General features: G+C 41.7%; 3 protein-coding genes and 1 long non-coding RNA gene across 4 annotated transcripts; 1 reads left to right on the plus strand and 3 right to left on the minus strand.

The window, feature by feature from the left end:
* Positions 1-6,783: 6,783 nt before the first annotated feature.
* On the minus strand, positions 6,784-9,817 carry LOC135636156 (glucose-6-phosphate/phosphate translocator 2, chloroplastic-like). The gene is made up of 5 exons (XM_065147757.1): positions 9,049-9,817; positions 8,718-8,943; positions 8,343-8,565; positions 7,790-8,003; positions 6,784-7,195 (listed from the first exon to the last, which is right to left on the minus strand). The coding sequence occupies exons 1-5, from the start codon at positions 9,553-9,555 to the stop codon at positions 7,184-7,186; spliced, it is 1,182 nt and encodes a 393-aa protein (XP_065003829.1). The 5' UTR covers positions 9,556-9,817; the 3' UTR covers positions 6,784-7,183.
* Positions 9,818-12,291: 2,474 nt separating this feature from the next.
* Positions 12,292-13,014, plus strand: LOC135636157 (uncharacterized). Its single transcript, XR_010495825.1, has 3 exons — positions 12,292-12,575; positions 12,661-12,726; positions 12,832-13,014. It is a non-coding gene; the product is annotated as an uncharacterized LOC135636157 (long non-coding RNA).
* A 659-nt stretch (positions 13,015-13,673) lies between these two features.
* Positions 13,674-16,236, minus strand: LOC135636154 (COBRA-like protein 10). Its single transcript, XM_065147755.1, has 2 exons — positions 15,504-16,236; positions 13,674-15,325 (listed from the first exon to the last, which is right to left on the minus strand). Exons 1-2 carry the CDS (start codon positions 16,075-16,077, stop codon positions 13,902-13,904), a joined length of 1,998 nt encoding a protein of 665 aa, XP_065003827.1. The 5' UTR covers positions 16,078-16,236; the 3' UTR covers positions 13,674-13,901.
* Positions 16,237-17,166: 930 nt separating this feature from the next.
* Positions 17,167-19,630, minus strand: LOC135636155 (pectinesterase-like). The gene is made up of 2 exons (XM_065147756.1): positions 18,634-19,630; positions 17,167-18,017 (listed from the first exon to the last, which is right to left on the minus strand). The coding sequence occupies exons 1-2, from the start codon at positions 19,601-19,603 to the stop codon at positions 17,326-17,328; spliced, it is 1,662 nt and encodes a 553-aa protein (XP_065003828.1). The 5' UTR covers positions 19,604-19,630; the 3' UTR covers positions 17,167-17,325.
* Between the last annotated feature and the right edge of the window lie 6,534 nt (positions 19,631-26,164).

The raw sequence follows: 26,164 nt of genomic DNA on the forward strand, positions 1-26,164 counted from the left end.
TCTTAGACACTGTTCTAATGGCTTATTCAGTCATGTACTACTCGGGTAGCTCTTAGGATCTATATTGGTTGACATTCTGCATTATTCTACGAAGCTAGAAGGTCCCCAAAATGATTGCCTAGATGACTTATTTTTGGGCAGTTTTACCTCTACATGATGACTATAAACAACGAGTATAGAACGACCATAAAAGACAATCAAAATGAGGCTACAAAGTCTACTGTAAACCCTCTAAATGCTATGCAAAACATTAACACAACCGAAAGACACACACATACATAAGCATTACATTGAACACCTTGTTTACAGTTTTATTTGTGATATTCTCTCCCACTTATTCCTTCGATGTTCTTGTCGAAACCTTTGCGTATGTTGTATCTCCTCACGTTTGTTGAATTTTCAATCTTTTGCTCCAGTTGTAACATATCTCTTGGCTCTCAATTACTCTCCATCACTATTATTGAGTAGTCGAACTTTGATCCGTCATGCTGCTTCAACTTGCCAATGACTGACTTTTATGTGGGGTTGGCCAAGTTGTGATAATCTTTCTTGGTTCTTACGGATCCTTCAGAGGAAGGAAAATACCTTATTTGTTATACGGTAGTCTATTAAATGTCTCGCGCCGCTTGAACTAGGTGGGTGTTTGTTGGAGTCTTAAAAAGTACCTTGTAAACTTTAAAATTTTTGAGGTCTTTCCTTCACATTATCCATCGATTTCTTCTCTACTTAGTTATCACCTCAAAGTAGGTTTGCATCACTTCCACTTTCGTTTGACATTCTGTTGGGAAATAAAACAAACAACTACTCTTGATAGAATTGATCACCGTTAGTGAGGAGTTGACAACTGTTGTCTTCCACTAAGTTTCTTCAAATGGTCTTTAAACATATGCAGAGCTCTACTATTAGATAAATAAGAGAACTGAGATATTCGATTTTACCAATTCTCTTAAGAGTTGATAAATCAAAGGTTACTCGACTTTACCTACATCCTCGAGGGTTATGCTTTATATATTGAGCTGGTTATTAGCCATCGGTTGCTCTTTACTCACACTTCTAAGCATTTGAAGTGTTTGCACTCCATGCACTAAGTTAGCTACTATGATTCACATTCTCATTGTCATTGAACTTTTGGAATACAAGAAATTTTGCCCGAAAAGAGTAAAATTTCACCTCACTTAGAGCAAGTCTCCAATAGATTTGGTCGCCTATGGGATTATACCGTCTTCTCTATCATTTCTGTTCCCTACTTCTTTGAGAAGAAAATGTACAACACTACATACTGTCTACTTCATTTCTTGGTCGAGTACTCTTATATCAACCTAAAGTCCCTCATTTTCGACTATTTTGATAAGAAACCCATTAATACTAGTATTACGAAGTTCCCTAGTCTTTGTCCTTCGGTCTTGTCTCGATACTTGGAGTTTTCCTCTATATTATCTACCTCCTCAATCCTTTTCATGATCAAGCGCTCTCCTTTTATGAGAGCAAGGGATCAATGACTCCACGAAAGTCTCGCCTCTGTGGTACCATGGTACTGTCATGCCCATGACCCTACTATCCGTCATCTAGCATCTACATCCTTTTTTTCGTGATCGGTAGATCCGCTTCTATGGTACTATAACACTCCTCCGAGTCTACCTACATTCTAATTGGCTTTATGTAGATAAGTCTCTCTGGATGCATTATCATTTTCTCACCCCTTTTGACCACTTACTTCAATACCTCAATGTTCTTTGAGCAATTCTCCTTGGTCGATGGAAAAACAGATTATAATTCTCATGCATGGCCTCCATAATCATGTTGTAGGAAGCTCATCGATTCTATTCTTCTTTGTGTCCATAGTAACAATGTTTGCATATTCAGCATTATCCTCTAACTTGCTAGGCTCCCTTAAGAAAATATGAGTTTTGGAGCAGTCCAACCCTTCAACCGTTCCGATCATACCTTTGTATGATCAAGTCTTCTCCATGGGACTCACTAATATTTGTACTCAAAGTTATCCCTCAATAATACATAACCCCCATATGCTGATGATCAAGACTTTTATCTTATGCAAAATTCAATGCATGCATGGAAAACCTATCTTTGCAATACCATGTCATTCACTCTTTGAATATATAGCTCTTCTTGTTGTTATATTGTTCACCGAAGAGTAGCTCCTAGTAGCTCATGATCATACCTTTGTATGATCAAGTCCATCGTGTGACTTGACCTATGTGTGTCGCATTGCCTTGAATCGTTCCATCATGATTCACTGTACCATGTTGCGTCCTGGTGATATCTCCATTGTATTTTGACTTTTGTGGAATAAACTCGAACTGTGATATCTCCATGTGTGGCCTTTGCTAACACATTGCAAAGCTTCCACTACCTCTGATTATGTTTATTCCTTTGACAATTGATATTCATCCACTCGCTCTTAGGTCATATCTAAACAAAGCGTAGTTTTATGATAGTACATTGCCTATTAGCTCTCGAAGTCCACTAACTTCTTTGAAATCAGTGTGCTATTATTTGGATTATGGGCTTCTGCACCCTTTACAATCTCCACTGCACATTGCTCCCTTTGCAACAACTCGAATGGCAGCACTATGACATATTCTTCAAGAGTACCCACATTCTTATTATTTTGCCCTGTGCTAATGCCTTTTGACCTCAACTTCGCCTTCATAAGTTAAGTCAACTTAGTTCTTCCGTCAGATGCTTCACCGAGATATAATGCATATGCCTCGAAGCTCCCTTCAACTTTGGCACTATGTATGATGAATCTACTCTATCAAAACAAGGGACCCATAAAACGACATAATTTCACTTTTGCCTCTACAAGGGTTTATGTTATTGACCTTTATCTAATGAAAGTTTTATACCTCCGCTCTATGTTCCGTCTTTTATGTCGACTTCATTCATGCAGTTTGGGTACTTCATCAAGTTTCACCTAAGTTGTTTAGCTCCTCGATTTGCATTGAGTTAATGGTAACCCTCGCACCCACCATTTTATGGGTTAGCCCTCTATTGAGTTTAATCTCTATATTGACTCTAAGTGTGTGTTCATTTGGTGTTGTCTTGGGTCGTTCCCTCATTTGATCTCATATTATGTCTACCAATGTATTACCTTATGCGAGATCATGCAATGACTCCTCGTCGCTCACTCGGTTCGTTGAGCTTTGTAGAGCTATTTTCTTGAGGTACTCCTTAACATGTGCGATTCATTACACATGATTTCCCTTTGGAGAATCGAAACTTATCCCTCATGGATATCTGTCTCGTTGGAGTAACTTTTCTTTTTGCATCCTTTCCTCTAGAGGTTTTAGAAACCACTATCCCCTTGGACTATCCTATCTTTCTGAATAAACTGTGTATTGTTTCATCCCTATGAGCGCACTTGCTAGATTGTGACTTTTCGCTAATACGGACCCCCGCTACACCCCTCAAGGCCTAGCAAACAAGTTGAACTTGCTTCACACTTCAGCCTCCTATGTACGGACGTATCCTTCCCATGCTAAAGAAAAAAAATTCAATGCTCCATGGCGTCAAGTTTCGATTGTCTAGGGATAGTCATGGATAGTCCATCGTCCGCATAAAACCCTTGCATGAGTACCAAATTATTCGAGTTAGTAATTCCCCTCACCTCTATGAGTTTTGCACAACTGTTTCAATTGCCTAGCAACTCATCCATTGTCTTATCATTTGCTAAGCGTCCCACCTGCCTTAGTACTATCAAGTTTGGTTGCTAAAGTCGAGTCATAGCTTAAACTCAACCAACTCTTTCAAAATACAATCATGATAGTCTGATCAAAATATTTGATTAAAATAAATTAAATTAATTAATTTTATAATTAAGGACATAAGCTAAAAAAAATTAATTTCTGAAAGGTAAAACTATACTTTTACTTAGGATATATAATGAAAATATTTAATTTATGAAGGGTATAATTGAAAAGATAAATTTAAGGACACATTAAAATTATCTAATTTTTGAGTGAGAAAAATATCATTTTAGTTAAAATGAAAAAAAATCCTAAACCCTCTCTCATTAGTCGCTTCTGCATTCTACTACACCCACACATGTAGGTTTGCTAGCGGTGCACTAGTCATCCACTGCCTATGGGCCATCCACAGTGGCGTGGTTGTTCTTAGGTGGCTAATCGATGATTTCACTGTTATCATGTTGTGCCGTTGAGCCGACGCTCAGCTACGCTCACTGGTGACCATAATGTCAAAGCTCATCCTCCATGATAATGACAGTGCTATCCTCATCGTCAACTATATCAACATGCTCCATAGAGTTTCCATCGCTGACCACTATCGCACCACATCATGCCACCACGTGCACATCACAGGTGGTAGCGTCACTATTCTCATGAGTTCTTTACGCAATCACTAGGTATCATAACCTTCAGCATCCAGTCAACGTCGGTCGTGGTTAGCAAATGTCGTAGTGGTGTTGCTACAGCTGTCACGTGCAACGACACTGTTGCAATCGTCGTAGAAAGTAGCACTGCTACAACCGTTGTAGGTTGCAACAATATTACAACCAAATATGACCAAGGTCGGTCGACCACTGCAAGGTTGTTGCACACAAGCAACCATGCATGTGGCCATCGTCGGCTATTGTAATTAACGGTGCTTTCATTGTGTACACAATCACTGTCCGCGATTAGGTTGGTGACCACTAGAGGTTATCACCATCAACAATACTATCACCAATAGTAAGCCGTTGATAATATTTCGTCGATCAAACATCTGCGATTAGGTTGGTGACCACTAGAGGCTGTCACCATCAACAATACTATCACTAATAGTAAGTCGTTGACAATAGTCCATCGATCAAACATGAGGAACCTTGTATCACCCGTAAGCAAGTTATAAGACAGACTAAATAGAAAAATAGATTGACAATATACACAAATCGTTTAAACATTATAAATAAAAATTAAATAACACCTTTTTGCAAGTGAATGATACTAATAAACAGAGCTAAATACAAAATATATATGAAATATTTTTACGATCTAAAGTATTTGATTTCAAAATATGGCTCAAAACTGTGATTATGCTATTGTTATGTGGAAAGCTATAGCAATGTTGATTTGTAAGGGGAACTAAACTTATCTTCTCCTCTCGTCTTACCCTTCACAAGACCACTATGAGTAATGAATTAGGGATAAAAGAGAGATAAGACAAGATATATAATCTCTCACTAACTAATTATTTTGTCCCCAAGAGTTATTATTATTTTATACATGAGAGCAGAGCGTCTAGGATGGTAATTAGGAGAGTCTCTCTCATCAAGGTCATCTTATAAGGAATCATATTATAATTAAATTTTCTTTTTATTGATTAATAATTATAATCATAATCTAATAATATCTATAATATATTTTATCTAATTAAATAGAGTCACATAATCTAACACTTTACTCATCGATCGAACAAACTAAATGCTAAAATTTAGATATTATTGGGATAAGAATCTTTTCTATAATTTTAACATTACTAACGTCTTCACCATTGGTTTTCATTTGGTTTGTGACAACCAAATAATCTGATATAGATTCAGTTTGATTCGTTTTTAAACTTTAAAACTTTGGTCTCTTAGACGCATATTTTCTTTACCGTAGTCATGCCTCAATAAATTTCTAAAGGTAGATCAAGCATCATATGAAGTTTGAGTTGTGGAGATCTTCTCAAAAGATACTGGGTTCTAATGCTTGATAAATATGCATAAGAGTCTTTTGATTATTCTTCTGTGATCTCTCAACTCGGCATTTTGATTTGTGATGTAAAAATCTTCTACTTCGCTCCGTAAAATCTTTGTTAATAATATTTCAAATATCTTGATATTTAAAAAATATCTTAATATGGAAACTCTGGTGATCATAGTTCTTATCGATGAATCAAGGAATTTGAGATTGAACTATATTACTGAAGGAAGCCATGCCAATAATCTTCTTGTCAATATTATGAGCGCCGCTTCAAATAAATTTCTCTATAATTTTTTTCCTCGAAATTTCTCTCTCTAGACTTTCTCTCTCTTAGGCTGAATTATATTACTAAACAGCACAATTTCTCTCTCTAAAAGAGTGCTTAAAGCACCTCACTCTCTTGTCCACTTCTCTCTAAAAGAGTGCTTAAGGCACAATCTATTTATAGATCTAAACCTAATGAAATAAGAACTTCATTTTTAACTTAAACTTTTAATTTAATTTTAATGAAATTTAAAAATTAAATTATAATATCTAACAACAAAGATATGCTTAGATGCTTCCAATTAAGAGGCTCCCCTATGAAGAAGTAGAAGCCAAAGGTGGTTCATGATCGTATGACACTTGGACGACATTACGCGGGAGCAGGATTGGCGTTGGCGTTGGCGTTGGCGTTGGCGTTGGCGTTGGCGTTGTTGCTGAACACGAACGAGGTGGGCCGACGACCGCTAAGCAGCAGCCACCGTCGAACAAAAAACAGTCATGCAAGATTGATGCTCCGGACAGTCGATGCTTGTTGGATGCACCAACCAGCAGCAGATGCCAATGAAGATAAGGAAGCAGGTTGTCATACAGTTTCAAAGATGTGGACAAGGAGAGCTCGCGAAGGTTTTAATTTCCATGCTCGGGCAGCACCATCTTTCTTTCTCGATCGATCGATCTGATCAACGACAGTGCCCAACAATCATACACCGAGGGGGGCCAACTCTCAAGGCAGTCGACGGTCCTCAAATCCCACTGGAAAAATGACAACGAGAGAGAGAGAGAGAGAGAGAGAGAAAGGTCATTCATGCAACAGTATCTAAAAGACGTAGCACAAGGAAGACCGTCCATTCCATTGTACTAGGCTTCTAATTTCATTGAAAACAAACGCATAATACATTCACACACAAATACATATATTCGCTAGTGCGCTCTTCAGAATTCCTAATAAGCCATATCTCCGACAATAATATCATACTAGCTGCCATCGCAGGTACTCCCATCCAAACATCATTTCGTTCCGCTACTGGTTGCAACTCTCGAAGACGAGTCTTCTTCTATCCACGACCGAGTGTCGATGATGCAGTGCGTGCACCTCTCCTTCCAAGCCTAGCTTAAGTTTCATCTCCCCTCCGTTGCACTAAACAACAAGCTACATCGCAACTACTTGAAATACTGATACGGGTGGAGGATTCTGATATTGAGGATTCTGCTACTCACTGCTTAGCCTGCAACACGTTGACGAACAGGATGCTTATAATCTCTGTCAGACTAGAAATGCATGGTTCACAAGCGACATACAGAATGAGAATTGCACGTTGTATTAATCATAAATCCGAAGCAAATTCGATCCCTTATTGGTTTATATGATGATTGCACCCGCAAACCACTAATATACAACAAAGACAGTTTCTCGGTTCACTAGAATCTCATAATAGTTAGTATCTAATGCATGCCACGGTAATCAGGACTGCAATGGTTGGAAAAGGTCTCCAAAAGGGCCACTTGTGTTTTTTCAGCTTATCAAGAAAAAGCTAGCCTGTCAATTTTCGAAAAAGGATTTTATTTGATGGAGAGCTCATTTTCACTGTAAACTTGTTCCTAGTTTCTGTGTTAATCAGAGAATATCAGAAAGACCTCAGTGAACATAACATGTTCAACCATCAATATATCCATCATCATCATCATCATCATCTTCTTCTTCATCTTCTTCTATCGTTTCAGAGGGAATGAATACGAAAAAGCAACTCTACTTTTCTTGATAATTGTCCAAGATGTTATCTTTCCAGCAGTATATAAAACAAATAAGGGAGAAAGGTTACCTGGGAGTATAGAAAAGTTCCAAGAATGGCAATGGCTGCACCGAGGGCGTTGATGGGCTGGACGGGTGTGTGGAAGACTATGATGGAGGAGACGATAACAGATATCCTCTTCATGGTGTTTCCAATGCTAAATGTCAACGGCGAGATTTCGTCCAGCGACATATAGGAAACTTGATTGTACAAGTGGTAGAACACACTTTGGGCTGCCACCCACCTAATCAAATTAAATTCACATACACCGACTGCATTAGCTACAACAGTCAGTCTCTTTATAATGTGGTGTAACCAATAAAATAAAATAAAATAAAATAAAATAACAAATAAATCTCGCGAAAGGCTAAAACAGATTCTCCAAGTTTTAGCTTTGGACAGATCAGATTGAGAAATTTTTGTAGAAGAAATCAAATTATCTCTGAGAATTTTTGCATCCATACATGCTACACACATATTAGATCAATAGAAATTATATAGATTTGTGGAAAGAAGGTAGAGAAATCAAATTAATTTACTGTTGATTGACAAGGAATATATATACAAGCGCTGCTACGATTACCAGACAAAATGGGGACCGATGTGTGAGATAGCCTCGTGCCAACCAGCTGCCCATAACTGGGGACCTTCCACCCCGATCGCAAAAGGCAAAAGTATCAGCAGAGACAGCATAGACAGGCAGGCGTAGTAGTTCATCCCGCTCACGGATGTCACCTTCATCCCTCTTTTTGAGAAAATATTCCGAAAGACGAATGCAAGGTTTGATATCATTGCACCCATAAAACCTGTAACCAAAGCAGGTAAGGGAGAGGAAGAGGGCCTTTCAAGATCCGTAACGCAAAGCATCATATTCCCAGAAAGGTTTTCATTTAACAAACTAGGATCATCGAATGAATGAATGAATGCGTCAAGTTTCCACAGGTAGGTAAGTAGCTACCGGTCATATCGAAGTTGAGTTCCGTCAGAGCTGCCAAAGCGCAACCACCGATGATGGGCACCAGCGAGAGATAAACGGGCACTGGGAACCTCTCTCCCAGCACAAACCTCGACACCAACACGCTGAACGCCGGCTCCCCGCTCTTGATTATGTGGGTGAACGACACCGCCACCTTCGACATGCTAACTGTTGCCGCGACATGTCCGATGGTATGCGCCACCGCCACCTGATCGTAGTCCGTACAGCGTAAAGATGATTGAGATGAAAAAGGCGGAGGAAAACCAAAGCTTTGAATCCTAATAAAATCCTCCGAGAACCCTGATTTCCTCACCGGAGCAAGAGCCTTCCAGAACTCCAAGTCGGTCTTGGGCGCCGCGGTGACCCTCGCGGCCCAGGAGAGGAGCATTATGAGGGAGCCAGCCGCCAAGGAGAGAGTGGAGGTCAGCCAAGGATAGGGAAAAGCATTGAGGACCTTCTTGTTGTAGATGTTGAACACCACATTCAGCGCCCACCACGTCGCGAAGTAGATGCCGATCTTGAGCTTCTGCGCCGCGGCCGCCCGGGCCTCGTGGTCCGGGAACGCGACGCTCTCGGACCGGTCCGCCTCGTAGGCCTTGGCCTTCAGCGACATGCCTCGAGGCTTCGCGGAGCCGAAGCTTTCGAGAGGGGTCAGATACAGGGGCTTAATAGAAGAAAGGGAGGAACTCGGGGTCTTCGGTGAAAAGGAGTTGCAACGGAGAGTGGCGAAGCATAGTGTCGGAGTCATCCGCGATTTCGGCGGCAAGAGATCCGTGGTGGCGGCGAAGGCCGAGGACGACGACTTCAACGAGCAGATCATCTTGGCGATAAGGATTGACCGGAATGGGGATCAAGATGGGATCGTTAGGGCGTTGAGCGCAAACAACAGGGGATCGAGTGGTTTCCACTTGCTTAATTCCTGCGCTTCAAAGTTCAAACCCTCAGAAGAAACGTGGCTTTAGGGGAGGAATGAATGGTGGGGAAAGGAACAGTCTTTACGAGTCATTCGGTGATAAAAAAAAGTTGATTGCGTAAAGGAAGGAATCCCTAAACTCACCGCTACTCGTGCGCTTGCTTGGGGAGAAGGGAGGTCGGTTGTGTATTTATAAGCCGGGAAGGGAAGACGGAGGAATATTTGGTGCCCGATGCATCCATCCCGTACAGTACTGTGCCTTTCTTCATAGAAATGTTGGTTGTTTCCTGAAATAATGGCGCTACTATCTGCAGATCTCCGATTTAAGCACACATTTATTACTACAAAATCTAAAGCTGAAAACCCCCCTATTCCTAAAAAATATCGGAATAATTTCTGAATCTTTTGCCAGTCAGTCATATTATTGTTTTCTTATAGGCAGCATGATCTTCTACTCGTGGGGGAGTAGATTTGAGGAACATCCCTTGGATCTAACGTCACCTTCCTTCTTTCCTTCCTCTTAGCTTCTGTGTTTACTTACCCATGACAAAAAAATAAAGCCTACCTTCTTTGATGGGTCAGAACAGTGGCACTTGAGTAACTTTCAGATGCGAGATCAATTAAACATGCCTACCTTCTTTGATCCTAAGTTGTGTCATATCCTTGCACAGTAACAGAAATAGCATCACGATGTGGGGCGAGAAAGCAAGCAAAACAACACAGACTCGGATTTGGAAGCACGCGAGTCTCCACCGTTGAAAGAGGAGGAGAGAAGGAGAAGCGAGGTGGGGGAAAGCAGTCGTGTGTGGGGGCGCGGGGCACGCTACGTGTTCAGTCTTCATCGGTTCTGTGTGGGGGGTAAAGACAACAGCATCTCATTGCACCAACAGTTGTTCGTTGGCTATCGCGGTGAACCCACATCCATCCCCCAACGCTCCCGTGGCTGCGCCGCGCCTTCTTCCGCCTTTACACCAAGTCCAATGGGGAATTCACGTGACTAACGCCACTGTAGCGGCCGGGTTTGTTTCGTATATATATATATATATATATATATTGGAAGATCGTATGAGAGTATATAAGACCAACAGGCGTTCAACACCTTCAAGTTTAACAAAGAACGCTAAACATATAGGTGGTGGAGTCATCGACGTTCAATAATTTATTAACAATAATTGGTGAAACAGTATTGGAAGATATAATTTGATTAAATTGATGTGAAAAGAAATGCACCAAGCCAAAAGAGTATGTGTTTGATGAGACATTAGACAAAACGCATGAATACAATAGTTTTTATGATAAACTTCACCAGGGTGCAAAGAAAACATAGACGATGAAAAGCGCATCAACAACATGTATTTATACACGGAAGCAAAAGCTCAAAAGAGAAAAATAATAAATCATAGTGCCACTAGATCATCCTATTAGATTAGATTAGATTAGATGATGAAGATCCTCGAAGGACATCAGGATCACGTCACGCCCGTCTAGAAAAAGGATTTTATTTATGGCTTGCTCGCATATTGGCAAAAAATAAATAAATAAATAAATAAATCACTATGACTTGGTCAAATCCAGGTTTCCTAATCTCTGTATTTATATTTAAAAAAGAAACAAGGAATAAAACATCATCCGTTCCGTTTAAGGTAGATCATTATCTCTCTAAATTTCCAGGTTAACGTCCCTCATGTCACTAATTCTCTCGCTCTCTCTCTCTCTCTCTCTCTCTCTCTCTCTCTCTCTCTAACTCTCGACTATTACCCTTATCATTCTTCGATCTTGACAAATGATGATGCATTCATCTATTACAGAGTGGGAAGAATGAAGCCTCCATCATCTCCATACGTATGGCTGCCTATTGAATAATGCTTCACGTTCCGTAGGTTATGTAGTCTTAAATTTTGCTGAGGACTTTTTATCAGATCGGTAGTGCTGCACTTAAACAAACAGGAGATCTGAGGCTCTTAAAGCCGGGGACGTGGGAGCGAGATCCTGCCGTCATGTCAACCTTTCCGAATGCCATCTTTTACGTTAGAAGAATCCATTTCATTATGGTTTTCGATTCAACGGAGTCGAGAGAAGTGGTGCCCAAATGCTTGGTCATGGTGAGGAGGTGTGCACCTCCTCTCTCTCTCTCTCTCTCTTTGACATACACAATATGATCCAGATGATGGATGAATGCCACCCCCCATGTCTCGACACCATGCTGCCCAATTATTATTATTTTTTTAAAGGAAGGTTTCTTCTGCCCACAAAAACATCTGCAAGTCGTGGAGCCAACACCATTTTTGTTTTTTAACTGATATGAAAGGTGTTCCAACAACTGCCGGAGGACCGACCAAAGTCATAGATGAGTGGAAGTCTCAGTCCTGGAAAAGAGGTTTTTACCTTATATATGTATATATATCCTCCGTTCCGATCAAATTAAGGCCTCCTTCCAACCCAGCCTTCTTCCTGCACGTTCCCTCATCCGTCCGTCTGGTTACGAGCACTGTTTTGATTTCTAACTGCTCCCTCTGGCCGACACCACCAATAAGATACTCCCTATCTATTCTTTAATGCGTCGGTTGTGTCTCTTTCTTTTCTCATATAAATAGCTCCCTCAAGGGCTCCTCTTTGATATGCATTCCAACTATCTCCTATTCCTTGAGATGGAAGATCAAATCTCCTCATCTCCGAACAGTGGTTTCTGCTCGATCGATGGCTCAGCTTGGTCTGAGGAGAGCGGTTGGACCATGTACTTTGAAGACTTCATGGCATCATGCAGTGGGTCTTCTCTGATCTCTGATGCTACTTCGTATGTTGCATGGAAGCCATCGGAGAGCGACGGATGCAGGAAGCTGCGTTTGAAGAAGAGGAAGCAGAGGAACTTCGTGGATGATGACGACCCTTTGGGAGATACTGCTACCTCTCCTTTTGATAGTTTCAAGGTTACAATAACTTTATCCATGTACTACTTTTTCTTTATGATCTCGATCATTGTTCACTTTGCTGAACTCTTTATGCTTAAATTAGGATTGTGAATTAAGGGACGTATCTACGAACAGAAGGAAGAAAGATGATCCCAGCATATCTTCGCAGGTGACACAATATGCAGCTTTTCTTGCCCTTCATTTCTTTTTGGGGATATATATAGATTATTCATATAAAGAACTAACTTTGGTTTCTTTACCTTCGATACTACAGGAGGAGGATACTGGTTGCAGAAATGAATGGGAATCGGAAAACGAAAATGTATTTGAATTCATAGAGAGATCGAATAGATGTACAGATCTGAACAAAAGGGGGCTTTGCTTGGTTCCATTTTCCCTCTTAGGATGCTATCTTCGATAAATATCATTTCGTTGCCAAGAGAAAAAAATACAAATACTTGTGTATCTATCCTCTCTCTCTCTCTCTCTATACATATATATACACACATATATATATATATATATATATATATATATATATATATATATATATATATATATATATAAAAGACGGAGATTATAAGATGTATGCATGATAGAAAATAGTTGAACTTTCAACGACGACTTAATAGTTGATTGGAATGCTTAATTAAATGAAGCATTGAAACTTTCTGTCCGAGAAACCGAGTAAGACATGTTTACATGTCTTCCTCTCTACGTGGACACATTGCGCTGATGATAATAATGCTTAAACATGTCTTCCTCTCTACGTTGACACATTGCGCTGATGATAATAATGCTTCATGACTTCCTTTTGATCTTTAATTTGAGATAGCGCCGAGGATGCTAATCGAGAACGAGAATCTCCTGGATCAAAATCTTGGACACCAAGTCCAACAAAGTTTACGTCAAGCAGAACACAGCACATCATCGTAGCACTGCTCATTTCATCAGGCTATTTATATGTCTTAAAGCGATTGGAATTCCATTAGGTCAAACCTAATTTTATATATAGCGTACGCATAAGTTTACAGTGGTTGCATCATTCAAATAATAGCCTCGAGGTAGTTTACCGTGTTTGTCTCGTGAGCAAGCAAAATACAGCTGAATGAAGCACTCACCGCGTGGTGCCTGCATCAAAAATTTTGTTCGAGTCATAAGGTTACACTGTCTCCATCTCGTCCCACCCCACCTGAACAGCTTGAAGGTTTTATGGTGGGACGAGATTTATTCGGAGGCCATCCTCCTCCAACCAAGGTCGAATATGATGACGGTACTATAGCTACACAGACAACTCTCGTGTTGTGAAGGAACAAAGCAATGAATGATCTCACCGACTACTCTTCAAAAGTAATCCACCGTGGAAAGAAGCGCCACGACTGTAAATAGAACTACTGCTAGTTGGCTAACGCTATGCCGCGGTCCGGATGCTGTGGGTATGTCATCCGGAAGCTCGCACTCCTGTCCGTTGAAGTACAGCCTGGTAGGAAAACCATCCCCCTTCACGATGTTGATACCGGGAGTTTCCTTCTTGGTGAATGAAATCACCGATTGTTGCTTCCCAGGTACTCTCGGATCCACGCTTGGGTCCTTTCCATCTGTTTCCGCTATCAGATAGTTGAGACCCTCCAGTCCCTGAAGAAAGATGGTCTTGTTGAGTCTTCCGGGGCCTTGTAGCTTTGTGCCATTGAAGGAATACACTTTCTCGTAGCCCCGATAGAATTTATCCATCTCCAACGCCACGAACCAGTTCTTGAAGGTGTAGTCAGCCCAGTTGAACAAGGTGATCCTCGCAGTCCATCCTTTTCTGTAGTTGGACACTATATGCCAGTTGATGCTGACGCCACAGTTGTCCCAACAAGGTAACGGATTGGGGACGTGGCGATGATTGATGCTGGCCCACGCTTTGGCCTTGGCCGTCCGGTTCTCGGAGGGGACCAGAAGAGCTTCCGGCGGGAGAAGCAATGCAGTTGCGTCGGGGTTGCACGCCGCGTCCTCCGAGCAGCCGCACGCACAGGTGTTGCAGGGGACGACCGACTCGTTGTAGAAAGCGGAGTAGGTGACGCAGCATCGAGAATGCTTGCTCTTGGGCCTGGTGATGTTGCAGACTATTTGCCAACTGGCAATAGCTTCGGTTTCCGACATGAGACCGTTCGGATCTGGAAACTCCATGGGACTCACTCTGATAGGAGGGCCACACACGTAATTCGGATTGATGAAGCCATTGATCTTCCAATTCTGAGGAGGATAGAAGACGGTACGGTTAAGGTCCGGCGGGAGCTTGTAAACCTGAAGCTGGAAAATCGCCTTGGACTGGGTTATATTCATGGTAGGGGGGAGGAGGGTCCCATTCTTGCAACAATAGGGAATGTTCCCAAGTGCATCGTCTTTTTCTTTCTCGGGAGGGAGATCCACAATGATGGGCTTCTTTTCGCAGTTCATGACGGTGGAGAAGTCCAAGCTCTGGTAGTAGTTGCCGGCTTCACCGTAGATGCAGTCTGAGATGTCTTTCCTCAGGGTGTAGGCTCCTTTCATGGTGTTGATGAACTCTCCCCGCTTCCACTCCCAAGTGAGGTTCCAATTGTCGAGGCGGCCTAGAGGGTGGTTATTGTCGATGGTGATTTGAGCCATATAGTTGCTGTCATAGGACCGGAGTACATCGTAGGCGATGGTGAGGTCGCCGTACCGGCGCGGAAGGAATCGGGTTTCCTCCGTTTTTTTAGCCTTGAATTTGGGGTCTTTCACGCAGCAAACATACATCTGGCTCCCTGAAATGAAACACCAGCACAGCCAATAAACACAGCCTATACCTTGTTTGTAATTTTTGGTGGGAAGAGCAGTGGAACGAATCCCCTCCCCCTCCCCTGATTCATTTAATCGTCAAGTTCTCTGTACATGCAGATCAACTTTCCAATGTTCACTGTTCAGCAGTAAAACAAGTTTTACCTTTTTTGGTGGGTGCAGGACACTTATATCCATCGTTAAGCAACTTGATCGTCCTTGGCATCGGGGTCCCGGGTGGCTTCACCCCGAACTGCGTCCCCGTGAAATGCATCTCTACCCGAATCTGGGACAAGTCCCCCGCGGTATCGATGGCATTCATGAGATCAGTCTGCGGGAATCCCGACAAGGACGTGCCATTCTCGACATTAACCGGGAAATCGGTCCCGTCGGTTATCACCGCCCCGGACGCCGACACCAAAATCTCATGGTGCTGAAACCCGATGAACATATTCCATGCCGGGAGGTCCGTGGTCATGGTGTTCAGTACGGCGGCCGTGGACTTGAACGCGTACGACTGGGCCGACGCGTTCTTCACGTGCGGATACTCCTTGGTGCGCGAGATGAAGGTGTAGGTGAGGAAGACGCCAATGCATCTGTCCTGGGCCGCCGGCGGCGGGTTGACCTTCTCGTCGTAGTCGTAGTCCTCCTGCGCGCGTACGGCTGCGGAGATGGCTAAGGTGATGAAGGAGACCGCAAGGAGGAGGACAGCTCTTGGCGGTCGCCGAGGCGATGACATTGGCGCTTGTTCTTGTTTCAAGAGAGGTCTGAGTTTATCAGGAACAGAATGGATTGTGAGGCATCAGCTGCAACCTTGAACTGAGCCTGAGCTATTGCATTGGATGGGAATATGTCTTCTGATGTGTGGAAGATGGTAAGAGAAGTGGATTCCGGAGAGGGAGAGATTAAGGGGAGGGAGGGGAGGGGAGGGGAGGGGAGGGGGTGAGGGGTGAGAGGACGACGGAGTCAAGCTCAAATATTTGGACCGTTGGGCGTGTGCACGCAATTGGCGGGACCAGTTTAACGGCCGGTCACCAAATACATATGGAACCAAAATTAAAATTAAAATTAAAATCGAAATAAGAAGAAAAAAACCAAAAAAGAAGTTTTAGCCGCCCGCAGAGGACACCGTAGCACGAGATCGATGCATCAAAATTTTCACGTGCGTAATTGGCCGATAGGATCATGTGGGTTTCGTTTTGGGTTGCTGTTGTGCGTGTAAAGCGGGAACCACACAGGTGTGGGGAGGATAAACTCATTTATCCACCGTCGGAGATCGACTCTCTGTGTTCCTTAAGCTTAGTCCGTTCCTTCCTTCCTCTTTTCTTCTAGCCGCTCCATATCTTTGTTGGTATGCCGGGGGGAGGGGGGTACGTGATCGAAGCTAACTCGAAACAATAAAATGAAAATATACAATGTCATGGACGTTTCTTCTTGGAATCCAATAGAGGTAGCGTCGGGCGGGTGACAGATTGATCGGTTGGATAATTTTAAGAGAAAAAGATGGTTCCCGAATCCTTCTTCTGACTCTTTAGCCGGTTCTGCTTCGACAAGCTATATTTGCACACATCTTGTTCTCCTTGGGCGTGAAAGCAGGTGGTAGCTTCAGTGGAGTTGAGGTTGAAGATGTCTGCTGTAAAATCTCTCAGACTACTTGGTTTCAGCTGCGAATGAATGATATGAAGCTCACAGAATAGGTGGTATAGGCCTTCTTGATGCGAGGAGGCTATATCATCAACATTTTCTGACTTTTGTTGATCTCCTGAATCATGTCAGCATATATCTATAGTATTTGTACATCCCTTCCAAATATCGTCTGGAATGGATGGATTTGAACGATCCAGAGGTCTACCATAGATGGAAACATCTCAAACGACAGCTTTCCCTCGACATTATTACATCATAGCTGCTCTGCGTCAGAACAGAGAGCGAGGATCAAGTGAAGGCCCCAGAGAAGCTCCCCCCTAGGAAGTACCCTGGCAGCAGCTCATAACCCTTCGGCGAAGGCCACTCCAGTTTCCTTCAACCAGGATCCGCCTTGTATGAGCGACGCCACCGTGAAGGCCTTGGCCGTGTTGGCGTCGGTGATAACGTGGTACCCCGGCCACTTCACCCGCCCGCCCGTCCCGGCGCCCGGACCCCTGTTCTGATACTCCCCATAAAACAGAGTCTTGAGAGCAAACTCCCCGTCCCACTCCAGCCAGCCCTTGGAATTGATGTGGCTGTCGATGTAGGATTGCATGACCACCGTCCTCGAGTACGCCTTCCACGGTCGGCCAAGATACGACGGGATGGACCCCTTGACGGGGATGAGGTCGTCAGCGGGCACGACGTTGCAGTTCTGGATTGACGTTCCTGTGTTCTGGTTCGGGTCCTCGCGGCCTTGGGCGGTGACGAGGTTCTGCTGGTTGTCCATGGGCCGGCGGGCGGTGAGGTTGCAGTTCTGGAACACGACGGCGGCGTTGCCGAAGACGAAGTCGACAGTGCCGGAGATGAAGCTGTCGCGGTAGAACTGGCGGAGGGTGTGCGCGTAGAGGGTATCCTGGTAGGCGTCGAGGCGGCAGCGGTTGATGACAGAGCGGTCGGCCCCGACGCGGAGGGCGACAGCCTGGTGCTTCTGCGGGCCGGCGGTGTTCTCGATCTTGAGGTCTTGCAGGATTAACCCATCGCCGACAGCAGCTGCGTGCATTGAATTGCCACGGAGGAATGTGAATGTTTTTGTTTGTTTGTCGGAGATTAAAGTACAGTGCTTGAAAATTAGAAGACAAGGCTAAAAACATTTCTGTACAACTTTTGTTAAACTTGGGACTTGTAATGTCTCCAGACATATTCTTCTTCATGGTCCTTATTTGGAGTTCCAAGTCGTGGTCTCAAGCTTCCATTTGGACTTGCTCTTCCTCAGAAGGTCGAAAATTTTACGGCCAAGAGAAGAACACAGATGCAAAATTCAAGGTATCGATGATCCCTCTTGCAATCTCTATGTTAATATCTTATGTTGACGGAGATCTATGTTAATATTCTAACTTATGCCACACCAAACTCCGAAATGTGTATCCGTTTCCCAAGGAGGCAGATAAGGTTGATTCCTCTTTTTCTGTCTCATATCGTTTCATATATAGTCCACCAGTCCTGCTTTTTACTTGGATCTACTGATAGATATTTTTTATTTTTATTATTTTGTGTCGTCATGTATATAAATATGTACTAATAAATTGCATAAACCTAATTTTAATACATAGATAGTAGTGGATAGATTAAGTTGGTAAATACTCAGTATGCTAGAGAAAAACATTACCTAAGGTGGCGGAGTTGAAGGTGGTGGATCCGTCCACCACATTGAGGCTGCCGGTGATGACGGTGGCGTCCATGCCATCACCAACAATCATCACGTTAGTCGTCGTCTTCCCCAAGCTCACGTTCTCTTTGTACACACCCTTCTTCACGTAGATCACGTACCGGTTCTTGTTGCCATTTGGCACCGAATCCACGGCCGCCTGTACCGTCTTAAACGTGCCGCTTCCATCCTTCGCCACCACGGCGTTGGCCTGGACGGCGTTGGGTGAGGTCATCTGTAGAAGCTTACGATCTCGGTGCGACAGCCACGACGGGAAAGTTGCGACGGGTTTTACGATGTCATCATCATTGTCGTGCTCCGAAGAGGGGACCGCGTGGAGCACGGCGAGAGACGCGCTGGCAGAACCCTTGAGGGATTCGAGATGAGCCTGCATGGCTGACTTCGCTGCGCCGTGGAGGCCGTCGAGGCACGTGGCGTGGTTAGTGAGCACAGCACTCATCCACGTCCTAGCGTCGGTGCGGGCAGCGTCGCCGCTGCTGACGATGCGGTCGCGCGAGAGTTGCAGCAGTTGCATGCAGTCGGCGAGGGCCGCCTGCTGCTTGGGCTCCTTGATTAATCTGAGGTGGATATCGGCGGCGGAGGCCGCAGCGGCGTCGAGTTGGACTAAAGAATTGTGGAGAAGGGAGCGGAAGATTTGGACAGGGGTTGGGTGGTGATTCTCAGCACTGGTGAGCATGACTTGAGAGACGATGGCATGGCAGGAGGTGGGATTGGGGGATTTGGCGCAGAGATCAGAGGGCTGGAGTGGGGGATTCAGGGTGGTGGTCGTGGTCATTAATTGGATAGTCATGAAGGCAGTGAGACAGACGACCGTGGCCAAGGATAGGGTAAGCAGCAAAGCTTTGCAGGGCAGGCGGGTGGTGTGGGTAGCGGGAGAAGAAAGGAGAGGCTCAGTGGTGGGTGCCGCCATGGCAGTGGGAAGTGATGGGTTATGGGAATGCGCCTCTTGTGTTTGTGGTTCATTTATAGATGGAGAGACATAAGATGTGAGAGAAGATAAGATTTTGCTGGCAGCACGATGAAAGATACGAAGAGGATGGATGAGTTTTATTAAAGTGAATAATTAATTATTTATACAGAAAGGTGGATGATGGTATAAATGGGTCTTATTAATTGTTTCTTATATTCAGTCAGACATGTGGCCAATGCGGTTGGATAATCAAACCGATGGCTGCCCGTCCGGATTACTTTTTTGTACTGTTAAAACGTGACGGCCAGATTTTTTGTTTGTGTCCAACACATGGACGTGACATGTGCAGTGCTGTGTGATCTGACAGTGTCCCACGTGGTTGGCGTTATCGAGGTATTGCGTTACCCCTCTTATTATACTGGAGGGCAGCTCCGTGCAGACAACCCACCCGACTGGAAGCTCAAAGGTGAAAGTGGGCAGGCACGGGAGACGACCGTCGTCGGCGTTAGATTCGGCTTTCCTAGCTTCGCTGTATATATATTAAATATATTGCGGAATGAGGGTGCGATGCCGATGGAAGACACCAGAACTTGGGGTGCATGTGCATGGATGGATGGATGGATGGATGGATGGATGAGAGTAGGAATCAAGGGCTACAAGGAGTATGAGAAGGGGAACGCGTGCGTGTTTCAATGGTCTTATTGTGGTGTCCTTACAAAATCTGTACTTACAAAATTAAAATTCTGAATCCTAAATTCTAAATCTATTCTCATCCAAAATATTAAAGGAATATTATTATTAAAATTTGTTAGAAAAATGGCACTCACTCAGACAGACAAACTTAAAAATCACAGGAGACACTCGAGTACACATTCTGGTGGATAAGCTCCAACAATATTATTGGTGGGGACCATCAGACATATGATCCTAAATCATAGGAAATCAGGGCCACGCTTTTATCAAGTACTCATGGTTCTAAATTCAGGGTGTGCGAAAGCTTTAGCCCATCTACATGTTGCTCATGTGCAAGTACATGATGATGATGATGATGATGATGATGATGATGATGTCTCTACTTCTTTTTCGTGACTGGGAAATGAGGAGGAACGGCGCAATTAAGTACACCCACAATGTGTTTACAACTCCGTGAAAGCATGTTTCAACCAATTTATTTTTTAATAGGTGATCGATCAATAATGGCTGATCGCCTTTTTAGCTTTGGGCAAAGAATATGAACGATGAAAGAAATTAGAAATTTTAATATGTATATATACATATATATACATATATACTACATGGTTTGCAAACGTTCGAGGACAATCAATTGCAACATACTGTGTATGTGTCAAACCTTCGTTACAGAAGCGATAGAGTTTCCGATGTGTTTATAATATACAGACAGAGTGGAGGACATTATGCACCATACGACTCGACTCATGCAACAAAACGTTTGCTTAATTTATAGCAAAAATATATGATGACAATCAAAGTAATATCAATATTGTATGTGTATATGATAAAAAAAAATCAAAATAGAAATAAATATAAAATAATATTTTTATATTTTTTATATTCTAATCTTTAATCTATTTATAATTTAAAAATCAATCATATTTTTTAATACAAAATACAAAATATAATCTATTTCATAATAAAATTTTTAAATTCTTTAAGTATCATAGCCTTCTTTCTTACTTCAAGTAATACTCTTTCTTTCTCACCCTTCCTACTTAATAATTTTTTTTTATTTTTACTTCTCGCTTTTTTTAAATTTTATTGGTCATTACAGTAAATTATAATTATGAGATCGAATAGATGAACATGAAAATTACGCTACTTAATAACAATCTTGAGACAAAGATATATATGATACAACTTAAGAGATTCATGTCTAAGGAAAGTCCAAATAAGATATGCATATTGTTTAAGTCTAAGCACGCTTTTCAAAGTTGGAACATAAGATTTGATGAGACGATCAGATCTTATGACTTCATTAAGAACAAAGATAACCTCATGCGTATATGAAGGTAAGTGAAAGCACTATCATAGTCTTAATACTATATGTGGATGACATCCTAATCATTGAGAATAAAGTAGGAATACTCTCCATAGTTAAAACTTGGTTACCTAAATACTTCTCCATGAAGAACTTAGGGGAAGCATTCTACACTTTGAGGATTTAGATCTATAGAGATAGATCTAATATGATGCTTGGTTTGTCCCAATCCAAGTGCACAGATACCATTGTCAAAAGATTTGACATGAAAATTTTCAAGAGATATATTATACCAATGAGATATAGAATATCACTTTCTAAGAGTATGTGCCCAAAGACTCCTGTAAAAAGGCTAGACATGGATATGATACCCTATGCCTCTACGATAGGATATATCATATATGTTATGCTATATATCAAGCCTGATATAGTGCATACTCTAAGTGTTACGAGCAGGTATCATATGGATCTAGGTTTGGAACACTAGAATATAGTAAAGTGTATCCTTAAGTACTTGAGAAGAACTAAATATCTTTTACTAATATTCGAATGAGGTATCCTCAAATTTGAGAGTTACACAAACTCGAGTTTCTAGTCTGATATTGATGATAGCAAGTCCAACTCAAGGTATGTGTTCACCCTGAACAGAGGAGCAATAAGTTGTAAGAGTTCCAAGCAAGATACTATTACTAACTCGACCACTAATGCAGAGTATATTATTATTGTAGAAGCAACAAAGGAGGCAGTTTAGATGAAAAAGTTCATCGCAGATCTCAGAGTCATGCCGAACAGCAAAGAATCGATTCCCTGATATTGTGACAATAATGGGATGATTGCTCAAGTGAAGGAACACAGGTCTTATTATAAGTCTAGCACGTCATGAGGAGGTTCCACTTGATTAGAGAGATCGTAGCTCGTGGTGATGTAGCGATGAAAAAAAATTTCATCCAAAGATAGCATTATAGATTGACTAACAAAGTCATTGTCTTAGATTGTGTTTGAGCATCACCGGGACTTAATGAGGATCAAACATATGGGTTATTGGCTTTATGTCAAGTGAGAATATGCTAGTTACAGACGCCCTATAAGCCAATTATGTAAGTGATGACACGTGTGCTGCACGATCTCTTTTGGTTAATATTTATTATGATATTTTTCACTTTATATTATGTGATGAATATATATTGTAATGTCATTTATTGGATCTATGAAATGAGAATTAGATCATGATGAGATCATGATAATGAAACCAATTCATCAATAAACACATATCGCTAAATATTCCTGATCATAGATTACTTGAGAGAGATATCGAGTTAACTGGAGAAATCGGTGTTCTATATACATGTCCATATGGAAGCAGCTGGTTTCTTCTATATACATGTCCATATGATGGAAACAGCTAGTTTCATGATTGATGAAATAGAAGTTATTGTCTCATAGTAGCACATTGATGCCTCAAAGGTATGAGATGTCTCAGAGTGCTATGAATCGATGTGTAATGAATCTATGGTGCCATCATTGTCAAATATTGAATTGCCAGCTTATCACTGGTGCTTCAATCATGCACAATAGAGCATGATACCTGAAGGATGTTCAAGTTGTCTATAATCAAGGGTCAACTATATGTCAGAGACTGAGAATACTTGTGAATTATAATGAATCCTAAAAGAGCTGATACCAATAAGAGAAAAGGATAAGGTATCAATTGTGGAGGGACTTAGTAGGCCCTGATACTAATAAGAATATGTTTGATCTTATACTACAAAAAAAAAAAGTTTTTTTTTTTTGTAGCATCTCACATCTTCATTAATTTCTCAAAAGTTTTGCTTCACAATTTGCAGATCGTCTCTACTTATATTTTCATGGGTTTATGGTCAGGAAGTAAATATTATTTTAATAGAAATTGTGGATTGGAAACTATGTATAGCAGTTCCATCTACCTTTGACAAATTAAGTGTTGCAAGTAAAAAAAAGAAAAGAAAAGAAAAGAAACTACTGCACAGTACAAATTCATTCTAAGAAGAATATGCAAATATCTGAGATCTTCAGGAATTCTCCATTTGAACCAGTTATAAGTGATCTTGAATTTAATCTGACCACAACATCAAGGTCTTCCAAAATAGAATAACAGCAAGAAACATCAAAATTAATCATTATGTGCCAAATAGTATAAGTTTCTACTGTTTTTTATGAAAGATTTAGAACCACAAGTAATATACTTCAAGTAGATATATTCAAGTTTGCGTTGACTAGCTCATCCTGGAATTACCCTAGTGCACATGATTGACCTAATTCATTGCTCTTAATAGATTTCTAGCTATCTTCAATAAGTAATATTATTTTGCTTTGTTGAAAGAAAATCTTATTTTTATGTTAAAGAAATTTAGCAGATCATGTTGCTCACACAAACTGCTTAATCTCAATTGCATTCAGATGAAATTTTACACAGTACAAGCATGCTGTATGAAGATGCACATTCCCAGAAAAGTAAAACCAATTAGTGCTACCAAGACTATACATAACCAAAACCACACACAATGACAAACAAAAATCATGAGAATCGATTGAAGGATGGCAAAATTCCATATTTTCAAGATGAAAATAGATGTCATCTGGAATTCCTGTTGCTGATCATAATTATACACTCACTTTTGTATAAAAAAAAAATCACAACTGATGATATGGAAGATTAACATAAACTCAATATGACATGCAAGCTAATACCCACCGTAAACGAGACTAGATGGCTTACATATGCATGTGATCATCTTTTTTCTTTGGCAGACTGATAAAGCATTTCCGAAAGGCTCCAGAAATAATGGCGTTCATGTATTCCTACTTCATGCACATGCGACCAAGGGGTGTTCTCTTTAGACTTCACTATAAAAAGCACTAGAGAGAAAGAGAGAGAGAGAGTGCCAAGAGGAAACTTAAATGCTGGAAAATTCAGCTGAAATACCAAACAATGGAAAAGATATTTGATTCCGAAGCGAGGTATCTTTCGCACCACCGAAATAAAACAAGCAGTTGGCTTCACAAGGATGCAATAGGAAACTTATGTAAGCCAGAAAATAGGTCCGGCAAGTTACCATATTACTTCTTTTTTCTGGTATTTAATAATTAACTAGCGGTGTTCCATGCGTTCAAAGAATCCCACAATCAACTAATTCCCCATCCGAACAAAAGCAAATTACAAGCTCGAATTATTAAAACGAGATGCGCCCAAGAAGTACCTCATCGCGGCCTGCATCATCACGGCGATCGGAGACTGAGAACACCCCTGCCTAACGCACGGTAGACGCGACGTTGGACGCGCCGGAGGACACAATCCTCACGCAGTTCGACAGCGAACGGACCGAGAAGAACCCGTTGCCGCCGCTCCGGCCGTTCTTCAACCCACCATCCTCCTGATGCATATGCACATTGTTCCTCATCCCTCAGTCCCAACTCCCAAGATCCACCGAGAGCCCCCAAAAGACGAAGGGGAAAAAAGGAAGCAACATTACAACTTTGGGTCCTCAGAGAACTTGCAATGTCTTGCATATCATGACCCAGGGCTGTTTCTTCGGACTTGCTTTGGGGGACTGAAGACAGCCCAAGCCCTTCTTTTTTGGCTGCGCTATCTTCGAAGTTTATATTATAATAAAGATATATTAAGTATATAGTTGAGAGATTATAAATAAAAAGAGATGAGAAGAAAAGTCTAATTTTTTTTATAAATTAAAAATGATCTTATAAAGATCATTTTCAGATGACATCAAAAGATAAGTATCATATCTAATATTATTTAATTTCAATTTTAACATAAAAATTTATTTTTATATTATATATAACATATAAGAAATTTTATCCTAACACCGTCTTCGTGACAGCATAAAACGAACAAGAAATTATCGAGGAATTGCTTGCAACCTCATTAGAATCCCGTCTCACTCGAGTCTTTTCCTTTTTTTTCATCATTATTATTATTATTATTATTTATTATAATATTTTCGATAAAATCATGACGTGTGATTAAGAAATGGATAAAATAATTATGAAATATTATGTTTTTGGATCTATAGACTCCATCACAACCAGAGGCCGATGAGGATGAAATTATCGAATCAATACAAATACAAACGTAGGTCGATAAAGGATTATTTATGCCATGCATGTCGAAGTGACATGCTAGATTTCACGATTGACGTATCTTTAGAAATTCAAACGTCATAATAGCATTAAATCGGGATCGGGTCCAGGAAAATAAAAAAAGTGCGTGGGGGTGGGATATGATTCTTCGGGAGGTGGGTGGCTCAACTGAACACCGCGACAAACTCCGACCCAACTCGAATGGACAAATCATGTGGAATCTCAATCACGAAGATGATTGCTGCAACTTTTACTTTTTTGCGGGCTTTCCAGAATTGACAAAGTAACAGAAAATTATTGACGGTTGTGGACACCACGACACACGAAGCGTGCGTTGCAAGACTCGGTCAGCATCCATCCGCCTGCTCTGGTGAAAGCGATGAGCGGCTCCAACTCGTAGCTTTGAGATGAGGTCATTTTTACCGAGTGAA

Source organism: Musa acuminata, chromosome BXJ3-4 (assembly GCF_036884655.1).
Source record: "Musa acuminata AAA Group cultivar baxijiao chromosome BXJ3-4, Cavendish_Baxijiao_AAA, whole genome shotgun sequence".
NCBI classification, from domain to species: Eukaryota; Viridiplantae; Streptophyta; class Magnoliopsida; order Zingiberales; family Musaceae; genus Musa; species Musa acuminata.